Here is a 26841-nt window from a genome sequence, read left to right as displayed (position 1 = left end):
GCATGCTCAAGTTGCTGGCTTGCAGTTTGGGGACTTCACCTGTCACCCACATTGGTGCCACTTCATCCCTCAGTCACTGGCTGCTGGGCTGATGGAGGGATGATTTCTTCAAGTGGTGAAGAAGCTTTCCTAAGTCCATGAACAATCTGAAGACTGTCTTCAAATGGAGATCACTCCACAGATGTTTGTTTATAAATGCATTTTTCATGGATACCTTAATGTATAAGATGTTTAAAAATGAAAATCAAAACAGACCTAGAAAAATAGCAAAACAACTAATGTACAGTGTAAGGGGTTGCAGCTGCCCCTCTTCTTCCCTCCCATGGGTCTACCTCCTGAGTGGCTCATGGTTTTCTGCTGAGAGGGGGGATCAAAGGCTATGCATAGGTACTGGGGGCTTAAGCATGTTCAGCAGAAGATCAGAGCTGAGAGGCTTTCCTCACATACCATTACCTCTCTGGTTAATGGTTCAGACTCTAAAGTATTTAGGCCTGTGGTCCAAGTCTCCATGGTGCCTGCTGCTGGCCATGCTGGCCTGTGCTTAGGAGGTGCTGAGCTGGGGTGGTCATTTGTAATGGTCCTTGCACTTGTCTCCACCCAGGGCATCTGGGTAGCATGGATGAGGTCTGGAGCTTCGACCACACTGGACTGTCCTTCTGCAGACAGGTCACCCAGACAGGTCACCCTTAACGTGGGATTAAGGGTGTACAGTGTAGATGGGAAGAAATCATGGTCTTGACAGTCTGCTCAGACCTGGCCTATCCTGATAGTGTAAGGTGTTACCCAAGAGACATTTTCCAGGAGAAACTAGGAAGTAGATGTGCAGTGCATTAAAGAGTTGTTCTTGCTATAAACTTCAGGTACTTCACTGCAGTATTAGCACTTGGATATACAGAGAAATAACAAAGAAAAAATATGGTTGGGTTTAAAAAAAAAAAAACACCAAACCCTGCAGTGCACCGGCTGCCTGCCTGCAGGGGGCAGAGAGGAACTCTGCTGTGCAGGGAGAGCTTTACTCAATGGACCAGGTGCAGTGTGGTTTGCCTCTTCTCTTTTTCCATTGCTTTCCTCTAAAACATTAGACATGAGCCATGGCTGGAGGCAAGAATCCAGCCATGACAGAGTGCTGTCCTGATCTGACATGACAGGCCTTGTGGAAGTGTTCAGCCTTGACCCTTTGTTGCTTTCAAGAGGGAAACCCCATTAGGTAACAACTGTACTGATAAGACTGGAAGATTTTGTGTTTAGATTTCCCTAAAACCTGAAGAAAGTGAAGAAATAAACCTTTTCTGTTTGGGTGTTTTGTTTTGTTTTGTTTGTGCCTCCTTCAAAAAAGAACTGTTGGGAAAAAATAGATGTTAGATGTATCCTGTTTCTTGAATAGTCCACAAAGTGTTACACTTATAACAGTGTTTAGTTTCCTATTTGGTTCCTGCCTGGAAGAAGTTGGAAAGGCTTATTTCACAGAGAGAGTAAGTTTCATGGGTTGCTATGTCATCTTGAAAAGTGAAAATGACTTGGGACTGGAGTGCTAGGGAGATTTCTCAGACAGTGGGAGTTGTGAGTCTAAAAGTTAGGATAGAGATTAGCATGATGAAGAAATCTCTGTTGTGTACCACAGAAGTTAAGGGATAACAGGGATGGTTCAGATCCACTCCTTGCCAGTTTGCTGAAGTGGATTTGAATGAAATTGAATATATAGCTAGCCCCTAATTTCCAAAGCATTTTTGTGTGGGTTTAGCAATCTGATTCCTGTCAAACCCAATGACTGTCATATTGACGCAAACACCAGGCAATATTTAGAAAATCTGGGAAAGGTATTTTGCCAAGCAAGAAAATAAAAACCAACAAAAACCAATTCTCCCTTAAGATGCATTCCTATAAGAATCAGAAATACAGAAGAAGGGGAAAAAACATACTGAGATATTGACCATTCTATCAGAAATCATACTGTACTGGTCTTTTTTTGGGGAATTTTTAAAAAGTTTTCCACTCTCTGGAGGCTTTTGAAGGAAATAAAAGACTCATCTTCTGTCTCGAGTTAACTTTGTTAATGATTAACAGAGCAGTGCAGTATATGTGGTGTGTTTTAATTAAATCAGAGGAGACATGATTTGGACAAGATTTTAGTTTCACTTTGAAAGTTATTAAATAAACTGACACTGTTTGCTCTCTGAAAGTTCTTGGGAGCATCCAGTTAGTCAGTAATCCCTGTGCAGCTAGTGAAATAAAGCCCCTTCCAAAACACCTAAGGGCTGTTACCAGAAATTAAAAACGAACACTCCAGTCAGACAGGGGTTTATAACCGTTCATTAACCTGAATGAGGCACAGTCCTGGCCTGAGGCTCCAATGTCATATTTTTAAGCTAAGTTCAGGGATAAGAAAGGCCCGAACTGAGTATTTCTACTTGAGGTTTGTGTTTTGAATACCTCTGAGCTGTTCAAGTGGCTAAGCTGTTGAGCAGTCACTGCCTTCAGTGGAATTCAGATGGCTTTTGCTAGCTGAGTTTATTGGGTTGTTTGTGAAGTCAAGATCCTGACCAGGGCTTGGATGTTGTTCACCAGTAAAATTTAAAGTATCATAAGATAGGAGCTTTTGGTACAGGAACGTCTCCATAAATTGGCCCAGCAGGAAATGCTCTTCTCTTTCCAGAGCTGCGTGCATGTGTGCCTGTACACACATTTATATAAGCCATTCCAGCAGAGAAGGATTGAGCCTGAAGCCCGGACTTGGACCATGGCTTCAGACTGAAGCAAGACAGTGGATGCTGGTATGTGGTGGCACACAAGGGTAAATAGATCCCACGCTTCACACTTAGTGAGTTTACTGGGGTGTCTGTTAAGGAGTTGTGGCTTAGGCTTCCACCCATGCCCACTCAGCAAGTAAAATCAAGGCATAACCTGTTTTATCTAGAGATGCATCTATACTCTATGTTTGTATTACAGCTACCACACTGTGGCTCTTTCTGGCTTTTATGGATAAGTTTAGAGTGCATAATAATGTTTGGAGCATGCCTGTTAATATATTAAAAGTAACATTAATAATTTTTGTGTAAAATCTGCTATTGAAAGTGTTGAAATTCAGTATTGCCAGAAACAGTTGGGGCAGAGAACTTTAATCTACATTATTGGCAGCTTATTTATTCAACTTTATGTTTTGTGGCCTCTGCAAGTATTATCCTACATGGCTATAAGCAAAAGTCCTACAAGTCCGATCACAGGTTTCTGAGCTTTGAGTACTACTATCCTTTGCACTACTAAAGCTGAAATTTATTAATAGCAGTTATTGCTCCAAGCAAGCTACAGTTCAGGTATAAATGGGAGACAGCAAATTTTAAAATTTGCCAGCCAAAATAATAGATTGCTCTTTATTGCTGTGTGAATTGGCATGTGTCCCTGAAATGCATAAAACACAAAAGAATGGGTGCAAAAGTGAATGGGGAAACAGTGGCCCTTCCCTCTGCTGCTGCTGGCAGCTAGAGAAAAAGAGGCTTCTGATCAGAGCAGGAGGGGACCACAGTCTGTCCCTCACCAGTCACAGTGCCCAGGCATGGGGAGAGGAGGTAAAGATAGCCTTTGTGAATGCTTCCCTCATACGGCTTCCTCCATTTCAGTTGTTCAAATGACCAGAAGGTAGCTATATCCTGTCTGTTATATGGAAACTATTGTTTGGATCGTAATGTTTATTTGAAAGCGGTGAAAACATGACATAAAATAAAAGCTATGCTTTGGTGGAAATAGTTTATCACACCCATGAAATATTACGCTGCTTTATTTCTGGATTGTGCTTTGCCCCATAAGTAACTGATAGGGAATGCAAACACTACCAAATATGTTTTTCTAATCAAGTTTCAATTTACAGTGGAAGTTCTCCTTGGAATATAATTTTATCACTTGTCTTGGAGTTTGTTTTGTTTACTGCTACAGCCATACATGCAGTCAGTAACTTTTCCATGTGAGAAGCGGGGTAATATTAATACCTTAAGAACTGAGGACAGTCAGAGAAAATTAAATTCTTTTCCTTGCAGAGAACTAAACTATCCAAGGCCAGCCTGTCCCAGCAAAGCAGGCATCGAAGTGATGCACGGGCTCTATCCAGATCTCCAGTATCTGGAAGTACATTTTTGCAAGTGTTTACAAATTCAGGCTTCAGGCTTTTGCGTTTTTGTGTACAGGGTTGTGTTTCCAATCATGCAGAACTTGTCTGTGCAAATTGTCTGCTAAGGCATTAGCTACCTGATACTGTAGCCATGTCAGCATGCAAACTGTGTGCATGTGACACTGTGATTTGCACATGCATATGTCCAAACCTACATGTTCCAATCTAAGTATTACTCATGAGTTTAACTGAACACATTAAAATTTTTGGCATTGCTGCTGTTTATAGACATCCAGGTAGGTGTAACTACAAGTTACCTTCTAAAAATAAGGGGAGGAATAGATGTCGTAGTCGTAGGATGGTTTCTTAGTAGTGATCCCTGTAGGAGCGCAGAAGACTTAACACTGAGAAATGGCAGAATCTCCATTACTTGAGATATTTAAAACTGGACTGGAAAGAAAGTACATAGTAAGAGACAGTTCAGCATTATTTGATGATGAAGCTTTGTTTTTATGAGTACTCAAGAGATTTACTCCAAGACCTTATATATGCATTGCCAGACTTTACCTACTGCATATGATTTAATATGCCAAGTGCTGCTCAGCTGTGAAATGAGGTCCCTGCTCACATGCCAGTGTTCCAGAGTGAAATCTCATAGGAGGGCGAATACAGATGCTTTTTGGCCCTGTGAGATGCATATGCTGAGTTCCCTGCAGTGAACTGTATTAGGGCATTTCAGAACAGTCCTTAAAATAACCAACATAGTTTGTCTACTCTGTGAGAACATGAAAGAGACTGTGGCATCCTTCATTTTCCCAGGGAGGGAAGAGTTAAAAATATTCTTTAAATAAGGAGCAGATGTTAATGTCATTAGAATTTCCATAAAAAACAGAGTTCTATTTTGTAAAATGCCAGTAGCTTTGCAAGTTCTCTAGAAGTCTGCCTACTTATATCAGACTAGTGGCACAGAAGAGGGGCGGTGTAGGGTGAGCTATTTACCGTCTTGAACAAATCAGATGTATTTCTGTAAGTTATTTGCCTGCCCACTTTAAAATTGTCTCAACTTGGAAAAGGACTAAACAAAGAACTAAAGGAACATGAAGGTATTTGAATAACAGGATGAGAACAGTGAGCAGCAGAGCAAATCTGCTGTTGACAAACAGGTACATAAAGAAACAGGCTACATATGGAAAGGCGTGGTCTGGGTGACGCTTGTGCCTATGACAGGTTCTAAATTCACTATAATTTCAAAAGAAAAAGGATTGACAGGCTATTGTGATAAGCTCACTGAAAACTCTGCCTTGCATGCAGGAATAGTTAAAGTAAAAATAACAAACAAAATATTAAGTGGCTCTCTGGATAACCTCTGGACATATTCCTATTGTTAGTATGAGTAGACGCTGGAACCTTCCAGTAATAATTTCCTTTTGGAAAGCTCTCACTTTTCCTTCCTCCTCCTTATTTTGCTGCTTTTAATGTTAAGAAGCTAGGAAAGGCTCTGTAGTTCCTTCCATTGTTGTAATAGATGAGCCTACATTTTTATAGAGCCATTCTTGAATTAATTGGTGTGAATGACACCTCTCAAGTGCCCTAGTTTAGTTTGTGTTTGTTTACTTAGTTTTTTTTCTCCTTCTAGTGTCTTCCTTAGGGGTTTTGGTGTCCTAGAGCCAAGTACTAATCTCTGAAGCACCAGAACATACAAGACAAGCAGGTCAAGGTGTGCATTCCTGCCCCTATCATTTTTCATGCTCTAGATGCCCATATGAGTTTTTGAAATAGTCTAGGGGAAGGTGTTTTGCCTCTTCCTGCTCCATGTACAAGATACCTCCGGGCCACAGTGTACTGAGAGTATCCCTCTCAGGTTACTGAAGAAAGTAAACAACAAGCATTTGGATTTGAAATAATAAAGGGATTATTAAGTGCAAGGATCTATAACTAACTCAGATCCTCTTCTCACTTCTTTTTAAAGGGGCTGCAAGCATGGCAAAATCTTGACTGTGTCAGTTCTGCATTGCTGTAAACTGATGGAGCTGCTGGGTCGGCACCCAGCTGAATGTGAATGCTTGGCATTGCATGTGTTGACCTTGGCGGAGCCCTGCTTTGTGTTGCAGACTGAATCACAAAATGGCCCTGTAGGTCTTGCTAAAACAGTGATGTTCCCCAGCTGAATGGGCCTTATGATTTAAATGATGGGGACAGCTCTTAGGACAGCTGAAGGTGAAGCCTCCTGGGCACTCACCAGTGCAACTGCATACTGCTCATACAGGTCAGCCCAGGTCCACTTGGCAGTATGTTCATTGCCTCTACACAGTGGATTAACATGCCTGTGTCCAGAATTGCACATTTTATTTTGCAGCTTTACAAATGTGACAAATCATGGTTGTAGCAAGGTTTTTTGGTTAAAAAAAAAAAAAAAAAATCAACAGCAGTGCTGTCAAATTAATAGTGGGATACCAACCTGCAGAGTATTTCGAGCAGTTGTTGACAAGGATACCTCTCACAGATTAACACTAGAGACAGTTGGACAGAAAGGCTGATACTGTTTGGAAGTGGGATTTGTTCATTTTATTTTTCTTTAGGTCTTCATTTGCAGGCATAGGTGGCATGAGGATAGACTTGCATGGCTAGCATTGCTTGCTGCTCAGTCAGTAGGCAAATCACATCTATTCTCATTAGTGCTATAGAGGTATGTGCAAGAAGATGCAATTTGGTGTTAGAAGCCTTGCTCCAAATAAAAAATAGGCTGACCATGTGAACTATTGTGCTTCATCTAGAGTGAAGTTCTCCTCCAGATTTTTATAATTCAAAACATTATTTGGAAAAGCAAAGAAAAATAATTGGGATTTTTATGGCTGTCCTAGTCCAAGTGGGACATTTAAAGATGGTTCTGAGGTTTACTACAAGTGCAAGAGGCTTCCTCTGTTCCCAGTGACCCAAGAAATAGGTCAGATTTGCCATCTAGAGTCAGAATCTGCATGACAGTAGGGGCAGATTTTTGAAAAATCTGTAAGTATTCTTTGAAGATGTAGATGATCTGTTTTAGAGGATAGTCAATTTGCTTTTATTTTTATCCTGCGTGGAAGCAAGTTTTGTTTGTGAGCACTGCAGCAATCTAACTATTCCAGGTTGGATTGAAAAGAGTGTAGAACTCAAGTGGAAAAAAAAATTTCTGTGACACAGTAGTAAATACAGACCTGTATTAGAAATCTGTAGGGCTGCCTTGGAACCTAGTTTATAGTTTCATAAACATTACATCTGGCATCTGATTAACATGTGTATTTTGGCAGAACAGCAATACAATCTCTGATTAATTAGTGCTCTTCCAGAGGGAAGAATTCTGCTTCTGTAATTCTGCAGCTGTAGAAATGCCTTTTCCAGGAAGAGTAAATATGATCCCCTTCTCACCAGCGTTTTTGAAGGACTTTACACATTCACACTGCCTTACATGCTCTCTTTCTCTTGAGGTCAAAGAAATGGAGATGGCTGCCTGCTGCACCCTCATCTCATTTGCAGATCTCTCTGCATTGACAAAAATGGAATCCATATTTTTTTCCCTTTACAATCAGCACTATTGGCCTTTCCTTGCTCCAGAGCAGAATTCCAGTATATTTTATACACTAAAAAATGGGGGGGTTGCAGGTACTTTAGAACAAGAGGCTGGGTCTGCAGAAGTTGTACATGAAGAAACAGCAACATCTTGGGGTATTGCAGACTTGTTTCTGAGTGTGCCAAAGCCCCTGAGCTTGTACATTCTTGCATGGGAATCACTGAAAGCACAGAACTGTTACCTTTTCACAAAAATCTATATCCTTGAAACTGTGGAGGGAGTTTTTTGGAGGAAAAAAAAAAAAAAGCTGTTATTGACCGTAGGATTTGAGCAGAACGTAAATAAGTATCAGTGCCCAAAGAGAAGTGCAGCTGTTGGTTTCTTGAAAGCTTTGAAAAAAACCTGCCGAGGTTGATGGACATGCAGCATCCTCCATGGCTTCGGGCAGAGAGGGTTGCCTTGGTGCTCGCTTCAAGGTAAGAGTGCCACCTACTGAACCCACACACTACTTCTCACAGAAGGGCGAGTTTGCAGTAGAGATTTCCTTTCGGAGTACCACCCACACCCACCCTTGTAATTTATGAGGTTTAACAAGAGCAGAGCCTGGGGCGGAATGGCTGCAGGACTGCACAGTAAGCTGTTTCAGTTTACTCACATATGCAGGTTTAAAGGCGTATGAAAGCCAAGTGTGTGAAATCATGGTAACTGATGGTGCCTCCATTTAAATCACTTTGTTTGCACTTCTATTTCCTGCCTCATTCACTGGATTAGATGGACAAATATTGAGGGGAGTATATTAGGTTGGATTTAGCTCCAACCCTGTTTTTAATCCCTTTGCTATACACAAAATGGTTTTACCTTGACTGCAGTTGAGTTTGCAGCTACTTCTTACCTTCCTGGATTTTTTTCTGTTCAGTAATCAGCCTCCAGTCTTCTGAGCTATCTGATCCAGCTTGACCTTTCACAAGTAAGACTGGATCCAAGTGCCCACATAATGCTTAGGCAATGATTTATGATCAAAAGGCAGGACTGTTTCCTGGACCATTGTTTTATATTTTGGTCCTCTCCCCTCATCATCTCTCGGCTAGCTGGAATGTGACTTTCCTACAAGCAAATACTTGTGAAGGCACGTCTGTGCAGTGCTCAGGCTGCTTGGTGCTCAGACAAGCTCCCTAAACAGAAGCGATTCTTGTGAAAGCTGAATGGGAAGCAAGCATTTGTTGGTCAAGTTGAGCAGCTGAGAAATCTGCAAGAATTTCTGTAACAGAGGGCCCAGACATATAAGAGGATCTATTAGAGAGAATACAGTAAAAAAAAAAACCAACATATGATCACAGAACAGAGGGGGCGAAGGGGAGGGGAGGAGGATACAAGATAGATAATGAGCTTGACAATAGGCAAATAGAGAGTGTCATTTCAGGAGCTACAGGACCGACCAAATGGTTAACCTGTGGGGTGGAAAGAGCATCCAATAAGTCTCACATGCCTGAAAGGATAATGGCATTTTTATTATTTCATTCCACACCCTAATCATCTGTCCATTTGCTCCCTAGAGCTGGCAGCAGTTTGCACTGAATCATACGCTGCAGACATGATCAGCAGATCATACTGCAGGCAGAACTTGTCAAGCCTTTCCAAGTGAGTTGCCGATTTATTATGATATCTGTATGGAATTAGCCTTTTGGTGTTGTGTAGGGAGTGTTGGATGGTGATGGGAAAGGGGGACAGAATCGTGTAACGAGTTGGGAAGTTGGTTGAACTGGGGAATAAGCACTGGATGCAGAGAGAGTTCTTTTGTTTCTCTTTTTGCTGTATTGTGCTCTATTGTCTAAAGGGAAAGTCTTTGCATTTATGCATTTCTCTTACCTAAATTGCAGGATTTAATTTGCTTTGTTCAGTGGCAGAAGTGTATATTGTAGGGACTGGTTGCTAACTGTAGTTCTGTTAATGGGATGTTTGCAGAAGTTTCATAGTTTGTGTGAAAGCTTTTGCGTAACTCAGATTTCTGAATTCACTGAGTAAATAAAGTCCTCATGGCACATTCATCCTTGAATGAGGGAGGGAAGCAAGAGAAGAAAATCAAGTAGCCTGTTTAATATCACCAAAAAATGATCTGCTTTATTTGGGTCCTGTGTTGTTGTTTTGTTTGTCTGCTTTCTGTGTTGAGGGGTGGGAAACAGGACATGACTGAAATACTGTGATTTATATCAGGGTTTTGTTTAACATTTGGGACAGGTTTTGAAAAGCAACTGGAATTTCTGGGTGCCTGGTTTTGGAGTTTCCAGCCTGAAATCCTGTGCTCTTGGAGGGAGAGGGAGTTCAGGAATTTCTGAAACTCAGCCCTTCCAAGAAGTCCCTTCCAGGAATATGAAATCCTTCATCATTATTTCAGAAAATGGGCAAGAAATAATAATTTAACTAAGAGTATGTCAAATGGGTTTGTTTTGTGTTGGTCTGTGGTGGAATAGAGCCACAAGCCATGGTAGCCAGCCCTCCTGTACTACTGTACAGGAATGGGGAGCAGTCATGGCAAAGCACTGATTTCTCTGCAACCAGTGCAAAGAGAGAGCAAGGGAGGGGAAAGGGCAAAAGTGGGTGAGATTTGAGTGCTTTAGTGCTGCTATAACTGGTGGAAACCTTGATGCGTACTGTGGGGAACTGGCCGAGTGCAGTGATCTGCACTGAGGCTGGTTTAGCTAGATGTCAGGGTCTGGCTGTTTTGCTTAAAAAAATAGAAATTGTTGAATATCTTTGCTGAGAGAGATTCTCCTCTAGTCCCGTTTGGGTGAGAGAGGGAACCATCAGTGTGCTAACTTTATGCCTGGCTTATCTCCGAAGTGTTCAGCAACTGCTGGGAGGAATGCACTAGCTTCTGTGTGCTGTGGTGCCTGCAATTATGTTATGAGAACTAAGTTCACTGAAGTGAGTGAAATTATATCTGAGTGAAAATGATTCAATCCTTTTCTCTCGAAGCATGATTAGCTACTATAATATTGGTTTCCTGTATGTTGGGAATTTGTGTCCTGTAGCAGCTTCTAAACAAGAGCAGACACACCTTGACAAACAAGACATGGGTTTTCTTTTGTCAAGACTCACAGTAGCATATTTGGGGAAGAAAAGCAAAACTCTTTTTGGTGAGGACTCTTAAGATAAATCAAATATGTGGCCAAAATTTGGAAACTGATTTATTCCCTTTTGACAAACATCTCCATGACCTCAGGCCAAAAGCGGGCAAGACACCTTTAGCATTACCCACAAATGCTTCTTCAAAGTGAAATACATGATGAAATACTGCCCTTCCCAGGCTGAGGCATAACATAGTCATTCCAATTGCTCATGTCTTCTCAGGAGATTGTAATGGAAAAGAAATAAGTATTAAAATTCCTATAAGTTAACTCTCTGGAGAGTCTCCAGGGAAAAGGAGGAGGCTGTTATTGCACTGTTCTGAATGAGGTAAAATATGATTTTTAACTTCCTGCGAATGTCCTGTAATGCACCCTTTATATGACCATTTCAGCTGCATCATTTAGAGATACTCTATGCTCTCAGTGTAATAGTATTTGTAGGAAATTATCTAATTGCTAAATAGCTTAATATAACCCTGTTAAGATTTTGATACACTAGAAATTAAAAGCAGAAGCTTTCATTGTAGCCAATATATCATTCTGATGGCCTGAAAATATAAAGACTGCTTAATAAATGTTTAGGAATTGAATTGTCTCACTTTGCTAAGGTGTTTACTGTGCAAGTTCCTAGGGAAAGCAGAAGTTGTTTTTGCCAACAGGTAGAAGATTTTCTTCCAGCAAATTATAACTTTTGTTCAAACTTCACAGATCATTAATGCGCAGTTTGGTTGTTGGAAGTTCAGTCTTTCACAGCATTTTCTTCATATTGTAGATTCTCTTTTCTGTTTCTTGGGTGGATGTTCAAGAAAGATAATCAGCTAGTTTTGTTAGGAGAAGAGAAGGGTTGAACAGAGGATGCTTCTCCACAGACAGCAGCAATATTGGTAGCACTATATTACGTGATTAATTGTGCTCCAAAAGTTGATGCTGTTCATTTTCACTTGAATCCATAGATTTCCTTCTTTCTGGTCTTCTCTGTTGGCTGTGCTTTTCATTCCTGTTCCTCTGTGGGTAATGGCCTGAATCTTTAATTTGTAAAAGCCTTTCTTTTACCTTACTGAGGTAAAATAAGATAGACATAATGTAACTAAAGACCAGGTGCACAAAGATGTTAGCCAGTAGTGAGCCTGTTAGTCTCAATTTTGAAAGCTAAGGATGTCAGTCAATTTCTGAAAGTGGCTCTTCCCCAACAGTGACAATATACCATGGGCTGAGAAATAGTCACTGCTCTTACAATGTCCTGTCCATTTGTGAGCTGCAATGTTTATATAAAAGTTGCACTTCAGTGCTTGCTATCTATGAATGAAGTCCAAAACACTTGGGTTGGTGAGTGGTTTTGATGCAAATATGTTTATCTGTGGGTGGACACAGATATTTATGTTAAACACTGTGGTAACAATACTCCATGTATGTGAAGCGTTCTTGCCATATTAGTTGTCACCACCTGAGTGAAATACATGTGCTTTAGTGTCTGGTTTACACATCAACCGGGACAGTGGCTACTGAAGACTGAATGTCCAGTTCAAGATTTTCTTGCTAGATATAGGAACTTTTCTCATCGTGGGCCAGATGAAATTTACTGGAAGAGCTGAAACATTTTTTGAGTGAGATAGATTATCCTCACTCAAAAGAGGAAGAAACATTATGGCAGAGAAGGAACAGGTCTATAAGGAAACATCTCAGATTTTGCAGCCTTCTTGCCTCAGTGAAAGATGCTTTTCTTTTTCCAGCATAAGCAAGGGATTGGGTGTTGGGAGCACAGAACTGGGTTAATTTGTGGGGAGTTTTGGGAATCCACCTGAGTCTGAAGTTATGACTCTACATGAATCAAATTTCTAAGACTTGGTCAGAGAACAAGTGACTCCAGAGAGTTTCATGAAAACCCTAAGCTGACTTCTCCACCCTGTCCAAGCCTGGGTTCAAGCCAGGACAGTGGTGCGTGACATCAGACTCAACCTGGTACTGTGCTCTCTGAATCCAAATGCCTGAAATGAGCTGTGAGAATTGTTTCTGATTTAAAGGTAAATTTAACGAAACCAAAAAAAATTGGGAGAGTTCTGAGCAGAGCAGTTGAGATTTCATGTTAGGTTTCTGAGATTAACTTCATCTAAATGAAAACAAGAGGAAATACTTTTTTTAATTAAAATGCCTTTTTTTGACACTTTCTAAATAAGAAATTACTGAGCTGCATCTTTGCAATATTTTTTGAAATAAAACTTTCTGATCTTTTTTTTAATCTCTTGATTCAAATTGACTTACATTTTAAAGAAAAAAGTTAAAAGAAAAAACTTAGGTGAAGGATATGCCTTCTTGTTTCAGGCTGAATTAAACCAGCCCTGAACATTTTCCATATCACTTCACTCTGACAAGGGTTTTTTTTCTTCTGCTTCAGCAAAACTAGAAAATTCACTGTTAGTGCAGATCTTAAACCCAGATATCTCCTCCACAGCCACACTGTTGGGATAGGTGTTCAACCAGTGTGGGATGGGGGTGGCAGAACTTCATCCGGCTTCTTCATACCCCCGTCTTTCCCTTTCCTGCCAAATCTGCAGTCCCAGACCCTCCATCCACCCTGTTCCCAAACAAGGAGGTTCAAAAGAACTAGGGAAGTTCTGGGTGATTATTTTAGGCCTTATGTGTTTTTTTGTCCATATATATATATATAGGCATATATGTCCATGTAATGTAGATGCAGTAAACTAGATAATCCAAAACCATACATTTGAAAATACAACTGAGAAAACTACTTCCATCAATTGTTGAAATAACTGAAACATGGAGACCTGACTGTAACTTTTCACTCCTTTTGCATTTTATTTTGTTAAATATTAAAGAAGCTTTCTTTGCACTATTCTCATGTACTGACATTCTATTTATGTTTTGAGCCATCTAAGCGTTTAAGTGTAGTAAAAAAGTCTCCTTGATGTCAGTAAGGCTACTTACATGTATAAGTAGCTTCAGGGCCAATTTTATAATTATATATATCTGTATAATGTTAGCCTTCATACATTTATCCCTTCCAATTTTAATTCTCCTTTTCATAAAATCTATGATCAAGTTTTGGAGCCTGAACTAAGCTGATGTTGTCCCTTCCTTTTAATTTAGGACTCAGCCCTTTCATTCTCCTCCTGTGTTTTATTTTTATTAGTTGCTTTATTTTTGTGCTGATGTGCAGCACATATTATTAAAGCCAGAATTTTACAGCACGGAGACTGTCCTAATAAGGGAAAAAAACCTAGCCCTTTATTGGTGAGGTAAGAGAAATCAGGCAGCGGATAATTTTTTTTTGCTGATTGAGAAGGATAAGGTGCGGTTTGGCAGGTATTGCGTTGGTTTGGCATTTGCTGACATGGTTCCTCTTTTCTACAGTTCAAATCCTTTGCAGAGTAGATATAGCCAGGGAGGTTTTCCCCCACAGTCGCCTTTGCCTTTCCCTCCCCTCTTCCTTCTCTTTTTCAAAAGTGTTCACTGTTGCCATGAAATCTCCCTCTGACACACAAACTGGATATGGTAATGAGAAGGTTTTGCAAATCCAACAGTGCCATATTGTAATCACCTTTGTAAGGAACAGCGGGCACGTTGGAACACAGTTTTCTATGTGGGTTGTTCTACAGCTAAAGCATTTAAACAGTTTGTGAAGCTGTCAGAAAAATCTCACTTTAATCCAATGTATTACAATCCAGTTTCTCTCTTCTCAAAAATCCATCATGGAAGAGAAGTACTAACTACAAGGTTTAGTCGATGCTTTAAATTGCTCAGCTGTTTTTCTTTCAAATTGCTTTGAAGGCTCGTATTGAATTCCAGAGATGAGTAATGCATGCCAGGCTTAAATACAGACTTCAAATCTGAAGGTCAGTATAGTTCCTCAGGTTTTAAACTGAGTTATGATGAGCAAAGTTTCAAGGGAGGGCAGAAGCTGGTATTTAAATTCTTTCCTTCCTCAGTCTCTGTCTCTTGGTAACTAAAATATTAAGCCAAGTACCTGCGCTGCTTAAATTCACTCTGTGCTGTGGCTGGAAGACCAAAAGTGATGTAAAGTGACTCCCCCCTTCCCACCTGGTGCTCTGGTGTGGTTCTTTGACTGTAGGAGGAATAAGAGTCACTAAATGCCCAATTTTCTCTGTCACTCACTCATTTATTTTCTCTTGAGTATTCTAAGTTTGATTGTGTCATTTGTGAAGCAATTTTTTCCTATCCCCCTCCGCCCATCATAGTAATTCTGGAGTACATATCCTGTTATTGTGGAGGTTAGCTTACTGTAGGCAAAGGATGTGAAAGATAAACTTGGATGGTAATAAACCAGAAAAGAAAAATAAACAGCATTAGTAGCAGGGATTGGATGTACAAGTTTGCATTAAACAAAACATACAGATGCACCATTAGGAGCAGGCTACTCCCAAAAGTGCACAACTACTTTTTTTGGGTTTGATAGGGGGTTTTTGTCTGATGCCTATTTGTATTTAGACCCTTTTTCTCCGAAGTCAGAATCTCTCTTGAAGATCAGGTACTTGGCTAAATTTGTTGTCTTATTTTTTAAATTTCCATCCACCACTTTTTCATATACCTTGAGTAAGTAACAGTGAGAAATATTCAGATTCTTGTGAGCAAGACTAACTCCAGCAGAAACTGGCATGCCTACCCAGGAGAATTAACTCTGCAAGTGGTTTTGATTCTGAACACTGAATCTTTATTAGATCACTTTCAATCTGCTTTATACTTCTGCTTAGGAGGATCTGGTATTGCTGTGGGTCCTCCAGGTAAAGGTTGCTGTATTACAGAAAAAAAAAGATGATTCTTGTTCCAGACAGCTTAAAACCTTATTCATAAAACATCTCCGAACTGTCATGCTGTGCATTTCAAAAATTTGAAAAGGTGCTCCACATGCACTTGTTTTCTTTTCCCCAATACTCTTAAGAAATGTGGAGGCCTGTCCTAGAGGTGTGTTCTTGAGATCAATGCACTTGTCACTACAGGATGTGACATTTTGGCTTCTGTTCAGTTTGTCATAGCCAAATTGCCTGCAAATTTTTGAACATGTAAATAAACATTATAAAAAAAATTATTAAAATGCATTATAAAAATATTATAAATTTATAGTCTCTGTTCATTTTCAGATTGTTCCTGGCTTTCCACGTCCCATGAGCTACAGCCTGTCCTTTGCCATGTGCTTTCTTTCCTTCCTTGTTTTGTTCTTCCCTTTCAGCTCTCTTGCTACTGTGTTAGATGATATTTTGCAAAGCCCAAATGAAATGTGTTCCAACCATACCATATTCTCTTTGTATACTAATTTCTTCAAAAGTAGCTTCCCATTTTAAACTAGTGTTGAATTATAGCCTTGTGTAATTTGTGTAACACCTAACTTTCCTCTGTGAAGCGGGAGGTTTTTAGGATTGCACTTCTGCTGGAGGGAAATCACTGGCATAGATTCTGGGTGTGTGCAGTGGTGTTGTACATCTTGGCCGTAGTCATCTGCCTCCTTCTGGGACAGGAATGGTCAGACACATCATGTCAGCAGTTTCCTTTCTCAGGATTTGAAAAAGCCCCAAAGCCTAATCAGCAGAGGTCACATCTGCTTCCAAAGCTAGCTAAACTTTTACTTGAGTTAGAAAGATTAAGGCTGAGGACTGTCTTCTAATTCCTGGTACATTTGCCATAAAGGCTGTAGCAAAGCAGTTTTGAAGTTCTCTGCAAATGCAGCTTTTCCTCAAGATTTACCAACATGCTAAAAAGCTTCCTTAACACTGTAGGAATGCTATCTGGGTATTCCTGACAGTCCTTATCTATATGGTCTTAAAAGCTTCCCACTGACAGAAGGTGCATTAGTGATAATTTGCAGCCCATACAGTGAAGACAGATATTCCTGCCTTATGCATATCTGAAAGCTGCATTTGGTCCTTTGTCATTTTGGGATAGCCACAGGGTTAATTCTGTATTGGATTTTCTGGATTATTCTCTCTCTTTCAAACTCACCCAATGCCCTGTGGAGTGATCAGGTAGGAGACAGTCTGCCTTGGTACCTCCAATCCAGTCCTATGCTTATAGCCCCTGAACTTCAAAAGGTGAATGCTCTGAACCTATGGAACAATATTTATTTCTGTTTCATTCTCTGTGTACTAGTTTTTTCTTGTGCTGTTCTGCCCTGATAATCATACCAATGTGTTTTCTTTTCCCAAAAAGGATATAATTATGGTTTTCACAAGATTATAGTAAGTAGAGATTGTGCTGTTCAGCGCCTAGGTCCCTTCCAGCACTTCTCCAAATGCATGACAACATTTCAGTGAGGGCCTGAGTCCTGAAAAGGCTGTGATAGTGTTTCAAGAGTAGGGAGGTTTGGGCTTGGGAGAATTTAAGGCTCACAGGTGTGGAGGAAGAAGATGGAGACACCCATTAAAATGCCATTAGATGAGGAGTGACAGGGGCTGCCTGGAATGTGAGAAGAAATTGGAGAGGGAACTGGAAAAGCTTCTGGGGAGCTGAAATAGAGGAGAAAACCATTTGGAGGTTTTTCTCTCTAACGTAGGTAGTGGGGCCTTCCCTGGAATTTTCCAAACCTTTGGCAATTTTGTGGGAGTATTTTGAGCAAACTTTGGGCAAGGGTCCAGAAAAACTGTATGTGCTTATAGCTGTGCACTAGCACTGACAGTTACTCAGTCTCATACTCATCTTGAGCTGGCAGTAGCACCTGTAAGTACATCTAAGATCACCTCATTGGCAGAGGATTGCTAGTGTTTGAGTTAAGTTTTATGCCTGTGTTTGCATTAGACCAATTGGTCTTATAACACTGTTATAAGGTAGGTAACACCTGTTGTGCTAGCCTCTGAATGCCCCAAATGGATGATTTTATTTTTATTTTTTTTTAACTGAACGTTCCTGTGCTTTGGCCTGATGGGAACTGAAGTACAAGGGAGTTTAAACATCTCATGCAGGAACTTGTATCAGAGAGGGGCCAAATGAAGCCTTCTAAATCCCATATTTAGCATCTTAACTGCCAGCATGTTAGCTTGAGTTAAAAGCAGGATTAACTTATTTTTCCAATTTGGAGGACTGCTGATCCCCAGACCCTTTTGTTGCCTCATAGCTGCTAAGTTTATCTTCTTCAGACAGATGATTACCATATTCTTACTTAGTAATCTCAGTCAGTTGAGTTGTATTAACATGTTGGACCACACTCTTTGTGAGCAGGAATTCAAATTCTCTTATGCTTGCCCTAATTCTTTATTGTGCCAAATATTCTGCAGTTTACATTGCCAAATCCTTGCCTGCCAAACGTTATATTTTCACAGAAGTTTATTAAACATAGATTTGCTATGCAGTTTTTGGCCCCTCTCAGTGCCTTTCAGGATGCATGACTTAAGTTCAGTGAGAACTTTCATAAAAGGGTAAACAACTGCATCTCTATTGCAATAGTCTTGGCATGTGTATATGAATAGTTACCATGGGATGCTGAGAAGAGGATACTTGTGTGAACTGTAACATGTTTGAATCAAGTCTAAGGTCTGTTCTCTTATGGTGTTATTTCTAAGGATCCATCTGCTGTGCAAATGCCTTGTTATAGGAGTCTTAGTGTCTTCCTGTAACACTCTGTCTTGCAGTGCAGGTGAGACAGGTAGTGTATTGACTTTGAATCAGGACAAAGTCCTGCAAGAGCCAGTGTTGGAAGGATTGGCTGACATTCAGGTCAGTCCCATCTACATTGTGGGACTGGAGAGGGTGCAGTAGTGCACAGAAACCTTCCCATGTGATGTCTGCTACAGTTTCAGTAGGACTAAGATCTCTCTGTTGTACTGCTGGTTTTTTCTCAGTCACCTTTTGGAAGCTCTACTTCACCAAGTTGGCTTTCTATACCTGTTGACACTTGGAAAGCAGAAGGGCTTGGCAGCAAGCTAACTCCTTGTTTCCCAGCTGTAGGGTAAGGACGATGCACCCCATTTTTCATGCTTTCAGGCACTTAAGCATATCTCAGTTTACAGCCCAGTGCTTCAAAAAGATGCCAGGCTGTGTTGACACATGCTGACCCCTGTGCAGAACCTGAGGTGCTTTCTCAGTGACAGTGCTGCAAGATCCCCTGGGTTAAACTAGCTTTTTGCCCTTCCTTTCCCATTTCCCAGCAGGCACAACTCTTTAAAATGTAAACTGCTGATTTGGAAGGACCTAGTAACAGAAGGCATTATACAGAGGAGAGGCAGGCTATCACTTGCTCAGAAAGAGTTCAGGGGAGGATGTCTCTTTGTTCAGTATGCCAGCAAAAAACATCTCAGAATAATCAATTCTGCCAGTGGCTTTCACACACTTTCAGGCTGGCTTTCACACACTTTCAGGCACAGTGATGGAAGTCAGCACAGTGCAGCTGTTAGAGATGGGCCTGGAAGGAGAGAGTCCATGTACCTGCAACAACTCCCTTTGGAAGTTGCTGGAAAAGCTGCTGGTAGCTTCGTCAGGTTTTGAAGCAGGTATGAAGTAGTGCAGGCAAAGTGAAAATCTTATCTGGAACGAGGTTTACGGTAAAAGAAGTGCGTTCTTCAATGTGTCTGTTTTCCATTCCATTAATTGGCATTATAGTAGTAACAATACCCACCACGTAGAAGTCAGAAGGGGTTGCAAGGATTAATTAACATTTGTGAAGCACATTGAGATCTTTTGATGGAAAGAAGCTAGCAAGTTCCAAGTATTAATATAAAAATGTGGGGAAAATACCCATTGGTCTGCATTCACTTCTGGAATGTAATGGATTATACCAGAAGCGGTGCCTTAAACATTTGTGTGTATGCATCTAATGATGAATTTTTCAGTTATCATCTTTAAAAATGTTGGTTGAATCTGTAAAAAGGCTTTGCTTCTTGTTGATGGAAACTTATCATCTCTTGTCTCCTCTCACATTTGGAATTAGCCTCTCTTTTGCATGCACTTGCAGTCTGTTCCCATTAACCATATCACTTTCTTACCACAGCAGCCCTTCATTATCCTCCTCACCTTGTTGTCCACCTCCTCTCACTTTCCTTCTACTGTTGGTCATACTCCTCTCTTATATAGTCCCATCTGCTTTGCTTCTTTGCCTTTGCTGCCTTGGACTCACCTGCCATTTCTTTTAGCAGTATGATGAAATACAGCTAAAAGAAAGTTTATGTTGTGTGGCATCAAACAGATGCTTTGTGGACCAGTGCTTTGGTTGTGTTCAGAGGCAAGGACAATCACAACACAAAGCAATGCTGTGCTATCCAACGTGGGCACACTCATTGCTATCTGGAAGCAACCCAGAGCTCATAGGTCCAGCCCAGGTTAGTGCTGCTCACCCTCTCCTGTAACCCCGGTGCCAATGCAGGAGGAGTGTGAATGTATGTTGCTTGTTGGACAGGCTGGAGGTGGAACAAGGTCTGAAAGCTTGAGGCAAGAGTTTGTATCTGATGAACTTGAAGCACAAAAGGGGCTGAGGGAAGGCTGACCAGTCAGGACAGAGGATGGCTGTTTGACAGTGGAAGATTTGCCAAAGAACCAACAGAACCTGATCAGTAACTTGCTGTGAATTTATAACTGGCACTACCACTCATTGTCCATGCAGAGCTCACCTGTGTGAGGATGCTACAGTATAAAGCATTTTGCAACGGGTATTACAGACTGGTTCCCTGTATGGAACTGCTATTCCAGAATGAAATAAAAAAAAAAACCCACGCACCATAATAATTGCTGTGGTTTGGAAACATGCTGTATATTGCAGAAAAGCCCCTTACTCTGGCGCAGTATCTCCACAGGGCAGTTTTTCTGTGTTAGGAGCCTTATGCCTCTAACAGCTGTGTATGTATGTCCCCTTGGAAGTCCACAGACCATGGGGAATTCTAGGGCAAGCAAATTGTTTTCTTCTATTTCCTAGTTTTTATCTGGGCATTTTCTGTGAATAACTTGTAGATAATTTGTTACTGAATCTTCAAAATGTGAGAGGTTTTTGTTGGATGCTAGGTTTCTGTGAAAAGTTTTTTACCCTTTTTAAAGAACATTGGCTTTTAGATTTGTATTTTCAGTGTGACCGATCAGCTTTCATAAACTCAGTTTTCCACATACTTTCTCCAGTATTTTACAGTGCCTGAGTTGTTTGGTAGTTCCTTATGAGTAACTTCTGGAATAAGGATCACAGTGGAGCAGTGTAGGGGGAACATGCACATCTAAGGGAAAACTAATTGAAAGGATAAAGCCAGGGTATTTCATTGTGTTTATGTGGGTGTAGTTGCAATGGCTGCATTTCAAACTTCCAGCTGTTTAAATTGCACAGTGCTGTTATACGATGTCTGCAAATCATTGTAACATAAGTCTGCAGTTCAAAGTGCTGTACGTGACCTTGCATATCTGTACGGGCCTGTTTTATTGAAGGGTTTTTTACCTTTCATGAAGGTGAAAGATATGTTGGGAACAGCTTTTGGAGAGATGCATGGAATGTATCTGCCCCTAATCCTGTTAGCAAATGACAGGATCTGCATTCATAATTTCTCCACTGTCTCACTGAAAATATTTCCTAATCACCTTGGCTGTTGACAGTAGGTTTCTGAAACACCTGAGAAATAGACAAATGTTTGTCCATGTTAAAAGTGAACAGCCATGAATTTCCCTTGAAACCAAATCTGCACCTGCACAGCATCCACGAGTTGTGTGCATGGGGAATCGGTACTAGAAAACTTTGAGACATCTGATTTTCATTATTTTTTTTTCCCCATTCACCATATGTTGTAGCACTGAATGTATTTGTAATGCCGTATTCCCCCTAAAGTGGTTTATTTCCATTAGCATAAGGCTTCACAGTCCACTCTGTTTTGGTGCGTATTCTGCTCTTACTTTTCAGCTGCCTTCCTGTTGGCAGCATTTATTTCAATATTTAGTCTGCTGCAGTGTGTTAGGGCTGTGTCCTCTTCTTGCATATTTTGTTGGGAATAGTGAATGAAAAAAAGATTATTTTATGATTATCTGAATGATTATCTGGTAAAATTATTTTTCCAGGCTCCATGTGTGCAAATACATGCCTTGTACTTTGTGCGGCATAGTCTTTACTGCATTTCTGAAAGTGCCAGCAGACATCTTCAGTCTGGCTCTGGGCAATAGCCATTTAGTTACAATTACTAATCCCCTGGGAAATACAAAGGGGTTTTGACACTTCACAGAGCTGGGGTTTAATGCTAACACCCATACTTTCGATGAATTGAGCAATAAAAATAGCGAGTTCAGACCATTTGTAGTCAGAAAACATTGCCTCCTTCAGAAAACATTACTGGCTGCAGTTACAGGTCTAATCTAGACACTGAGCAGGGAAGAGTGAAAGCCAATTCTCCTTCTATCCAGTCTTTTTGCCTTTGTCTCTATAGCGAAATGTTGCTAAAATATCCCTTGTTTCTGTCACTGCTGTAGCTATGCTAGGGTGGAGGCAGTCTGTTTGCTCAGCACCACGTTCTCTAATTCTGGTTTTAGCTCACCTAGCTGAGGTTGTATTTATAGTAGCAAGGCTTGTCTGGAATGTTCGCTTTTTGCTATTGCTGCCCTCAGAATTGAACAGTTAGGAAGACACACTGGGATGCTCTAAAAAGCTTGGCATAAAAAATGTTGAAGTTGCTATTGTACCGTCATCCCAAGTATAAGAAACCCAAAAGTGCAATTCATCTGGAAGGTACTTACACCAGTCTAACAAAAAATCTGATTCTGTTGTATTTTACCCCCTATTTATTAGTTTACCCCTCTCAGTGTGTATCCTTCAGGTACAGGGCTAAGACCCTGTTCTGCTTAATCGGTAACTTTGAGTTGCATTTTGGGAGTCCAAGATGGAGGAATACAGCTATGTTCAATAATAGCACACTCTTGCATTTAAAGGAAAGTGGTTGCATAAGAAAACTTGGCAAAAACAGACCATTACTATAGGTATAGGGAAAGAGAACAATAGTAATTCAGAATCCTCTTGAAATGAATTATAACTATTGTGCTTGAATAAAAGGAAAAATTCCACTTCTTAATGACAACACAATTTCCACTCCAGCCTCTGGTGGAAAAATCATCTTGCATGTGATGTGAGTTTTTTATTTTTAAATAGAAAGAGGAACTGTTTCTCATATTCATTGCTGATAAAATATTTATATTTTATATATGTAAGCATATAGCATGTAGAGAGATAAAAACTGCTGTTGGGACATGAAAAATGGTCCTGTGCTCTTTCTTGTTCAGGTTCCTCCCCATAAGGCTGCAGAGTTCCTTGTGTGCTTTTGCTCCAGATTCCTTACATGCTGTCTGATGGAGTGTCCGTCCCTGCCTCGGTGTCATAGTTCAATGGCATGACTATGCAGGATGAGAAAATGGCCCAATAACAAAAGTCCTCCTCATGTCTTCCTTCCCTCACTTGCCTTCATTTAAAGATCGCTGATAGATACATAGATGATGACATGGATTTTGTATGAGTTAAAAGATGTTTTGGGGAAATACAGAACTTTGTAGCTTGAGCATGACTCATTGGAAACATCAGTTTGCCTAAGGTGTCTAAGAAAATGTAGGTTTCATTCCTCAAATCTTTTGCATATTTTCTATGAAGACCACTATTATCAATATACAGGGGAGCTTTTTTAAGTTACAAATACTCATGTCTAACTTCATTTTTAATTCCTTCTGTCTTGAGTAAATCTCTCAGTCATGTCAGCTGGAATTTTATTCACAATGAAATATAAAAAAGTTATATTTTAACTTTGTATACATTCAGTAAGCTAGCAGTTTGAGGTATGAAAGTGCCTTGAAAGCCATATTGAATACAGGGACCCAAAACCACAAGAAAGAAAATTTCTGATTTGGCTTTGTAGCAATTGTGAATTTTATATTCTGGAGTAAATCCTGTAAGTCTTTACTTATGCCTCAGCTAGGCAAAATGCCCATTATTCTCAAGTCATATGCCTGAAATATTACTGGGTAAGGCTGTGGCATAAATTATTTTGGATTTTAAATGCAATAAAGCACTAGAAACGAGGTGGTGGCAGCAAGTAGAAAGCAATTTGCTACAGAGTCAACAAATAACCACATCAACCACAGTGGTATGCACAGTGACTGGGTTTTTCTTCCACTTTTTAAAGTTTGCAAATGTAAGTTTGTTTTGTACACTTTTTTGTATGTTTGTCATCTGCCAGGGAAACAGATTTCTGGGTGAATTCCACTAAGCTTCAAGGAAAGCAGTAAAAAAGTAATAGTTATCAGCTAGAAGGCACTTGGCCAATCATTGTATTCTGCCCAGTTACTTTTTTTTTCTTTCATGTGAAACTTCTAAATTAAAACAGGTTAAATATACCATACTGCTCACTGACAGGTCAATGTCAGGTCTGTTGTGGATGAAGTAAAACTGTAGAGCATTACAGGCTTCACATATTGAGAGAATTACATGCTTTTCTCTGGGACGTTTCCAACAAGCACTTTTATCTCAATATAATGTATGTCGAAGGCAAATTTGACATTGTTTCGGTAGCTGAAGGTTTTTACCCTTCATGTTAGTGGCCCTGCATGCAATTTATGCTGAGAAGCGATTTACCAGTTATTTGAATGTGGTTGGAGAATCTGCTTGCATTTCATATTATGAAACAGATCATCAGTTTTCAGCCATGAGGAAAGAAAAAAAGTAGGAGTGTGCATGAGTCATTCTGCCTTTGTGCAGAATGATGCAGTGATATTACAGACTGGCTCTAACTCACGAGGTCCAGGTTTTAGGGCTTGAATCTAAAACCAAAGCAACAGTGTTGTTATGAGCAGAAAACTGCAAAAAATGATACAAGCTATTGGAAATCCTGGGTGTCTATGCAACTGCAACTTCTATTTTCAACAGAAAACAGTAATTGGGGAAGCCAGGATCTGTGCTAGAGGCTGTAGTGAGTGCCATCTTCATCAATTAAATGAAGTCTCTAACTACTTTTGGCATGAATTACTTGGTAATCTCCAAGTATTTTTGTTGTTCGTATGGAGTAATTTTCCAGTTACTGGCTTGCATATATCGTACTTCATTCTTTGATGTGGATTTCTTGCACCTTAGTTTTTCAGAATCCAACTGTTAAAGGGATGCGTGTACCTACTCTTTCCTTACCAGTGAAAAAAACTAAATGTCAAAAACATGAAAAGGAAAGAAACCACAAAGAAGAATGTACACAAGCTGTACCTCTCAGAAGATCTTTTCTTTCCCATACTTAACCGTTCTCTCATGCAACCAAAATAATAATCTCACGGCCAGATTCTTAACCAGTATAAACAATCTAAAGATTTTTCCTCATCTGCAACAAAAAATTACTTGTTAAAATGCACAAATTTTTATCTTTTAGGTATTTTAGATCAATGTTTAAATTAGGAGAAAGGCTTTAAAGGTATGGTAGGAAATTAAGGGTGCCAGATCTGACAGAAAGAACATTCTTCTGCTAACCCGTTGAATAGGTGGTTGCCCAGCAGAAAAATAATAAACCTTGAACTCTTTGGAGCTATGAAAAATAAGAAAGGATATTAGAAACACACCATATAAAAATGATGTAATTGAGAAGAAAATAGATTGAAAGGTGTGTCAGTCTCTTTACTTTTCCCTGAGAACTATGTGGATATCTGGGTAATTTACCTACTCAGGAGTATAGGCTGTGTAGCTCTGGAGAATGTGTGGGTGAAAAGAGTAAAAATATTTGTGAGACAGATAAATTATGAGCAGAATGAGAAGACATGAACCTTCTGTAAATGGAAGACTGTAGTGTGTAAATCCAGCAGGTGCCACTGTATAATCCACCGTACATAAGAAATAATGGAATTTCACCAAATTGTATCTATAATGAGCCCAAGAAATGGTATTTTACTGTAGTATAACTTCCAGAAATGCATCCATCTTAATGTGGAGATGCAAGAGATGGATGTTCCATCATTTCTTGTATATTGAATCACCCTCACTGTTAAAAACATGTGCTTCATTTCCAGTCTTAATTTGCCTGGGTTTAATTTCCAACTGTTGGTTAATTTTATTCACTTGTCTCTCCTACATTCAATGTGAAAAAAATGGTGGATGTCAAATTGAGCAATATGTGAAAAATATTGGTGTTAATAACAGCATTCATGCACAACATTGGATTGAGAACTGTAGTGGCATGTCTGTATGTCTTCAGCATAATCCCCTGTTTTCACTCACTACATCTTTTTGAAACATGAGCATTTTGGATTGAAATTCTGCTTGTTCCCTCATAAAAATGAATCTTCTTGAGCAGGTCAGAGCAGAATGCTGGCAGCTCTTACTGAATTATGGAGGAATGATTAGAAGAAACAGTGTTCCCCACAATTGCCCCCCACCATTCACCACAGTTTTAGATATGATGAATGAAATACAGCTGGCATTTGACACGCAAAGCTTGTCAGAGGCATAATTCTCTGGAAGCATGTGCATTTGTTACATTTTTTTGAGGTGAAGATCAGTAAGTTGTTTATATCCACATTTTGAAGTGTGCCTATCATAACACAAATTAAATGAACAATAAAAAAAAAAAATCAAACCATATCCAATCATAAATAAAACAGGACTGAATACCAGCAGTGACACAAAGAGCACTCCCCAGTGGACATCATAAGAGTCCATCCTTGCCCCACCCATCCTTTCAGGAAGAGCCTGGGTAAATAGAAAGGCTTTCCAAGAGTGCAGAAGGTCAACAAATGCATCTTCTGTAGACTGAGTCTGGTGGTGAAATTTGTCATCAAGGATGTTTTACTGACATCCTCCATCTGCCATCAATTTGGAGATACATTAAGTCAACAGATGTCACTTCAACTGCTGTGGTGTTAGGTAATGAAGGGTGAAGGTCTTGGAAGTAGGATAGGCTGCAAGTGGAGGTGCAGCAGTTTGGTACAGGATGAATGATCTCATTTGCTGGTGTGGACCATGGAGAAAAACAATCTGTAATAGATGTAAAGGCTTTGAGATAAAGTTGTGTGGGAAAGAGCATGCTGAATAGATACAGTTGCATCTAATTGAGGTACATGTTGGGAGGACAACACTATGAATGGAAGGTGTTTTTGCAAGTAAGAGAAAAGAAAGACAGACTGTCAGTTCAGTGAAGCATGTA

At 40.0% G+C, this 26841-nt stretch overlaps 1 protein-coding gene across 9 annotated transcripts in view; it reads left to right on the top strand.

The window, feature by feature from the left end:
* CALD1 (caldesmon 1) overlaps positions 1-26841 on the top strand; it is a 197056-nt gene that overhangs the window by 135208 nt on the left and 35007 nt on the right. Inside the window, exon 1 of one of the 9 annotated variants that reach the window (XM_026841082.1) lies at positions 9011-9284. The exons of the other annotated variants lie outside the window; for them this stretch is intronic. Within the exon in view, the coding sequence (XP_026696883.1) occupies positions 9238-9284 (47 nt within the window). The 5' untranslated portion in view covers positions 9011-9237. Of the gene's footprint in view, positions 1-9010; positions 9285-26841 lie in introns of those variants that run through there. 9 annotated transcript variants of the gene reach the window in all.

This window comes from Athene cunicularia (genome assembly GCF_003259725.1).
Source record: "Athene cunicularia isolate RWA chromosome 1 unlocalized genomic scaffold, athCun1 chr1_part2, whole genome shotgun sequence".
NCBI lineage: Eukaryota > Metazoa > Chordata > Aves > Strigiformes > Strigidae > Athene > Athene cunicularia.
This window is presented reverse-complemented; position numbering and strand designations above follow the sequence as displayed.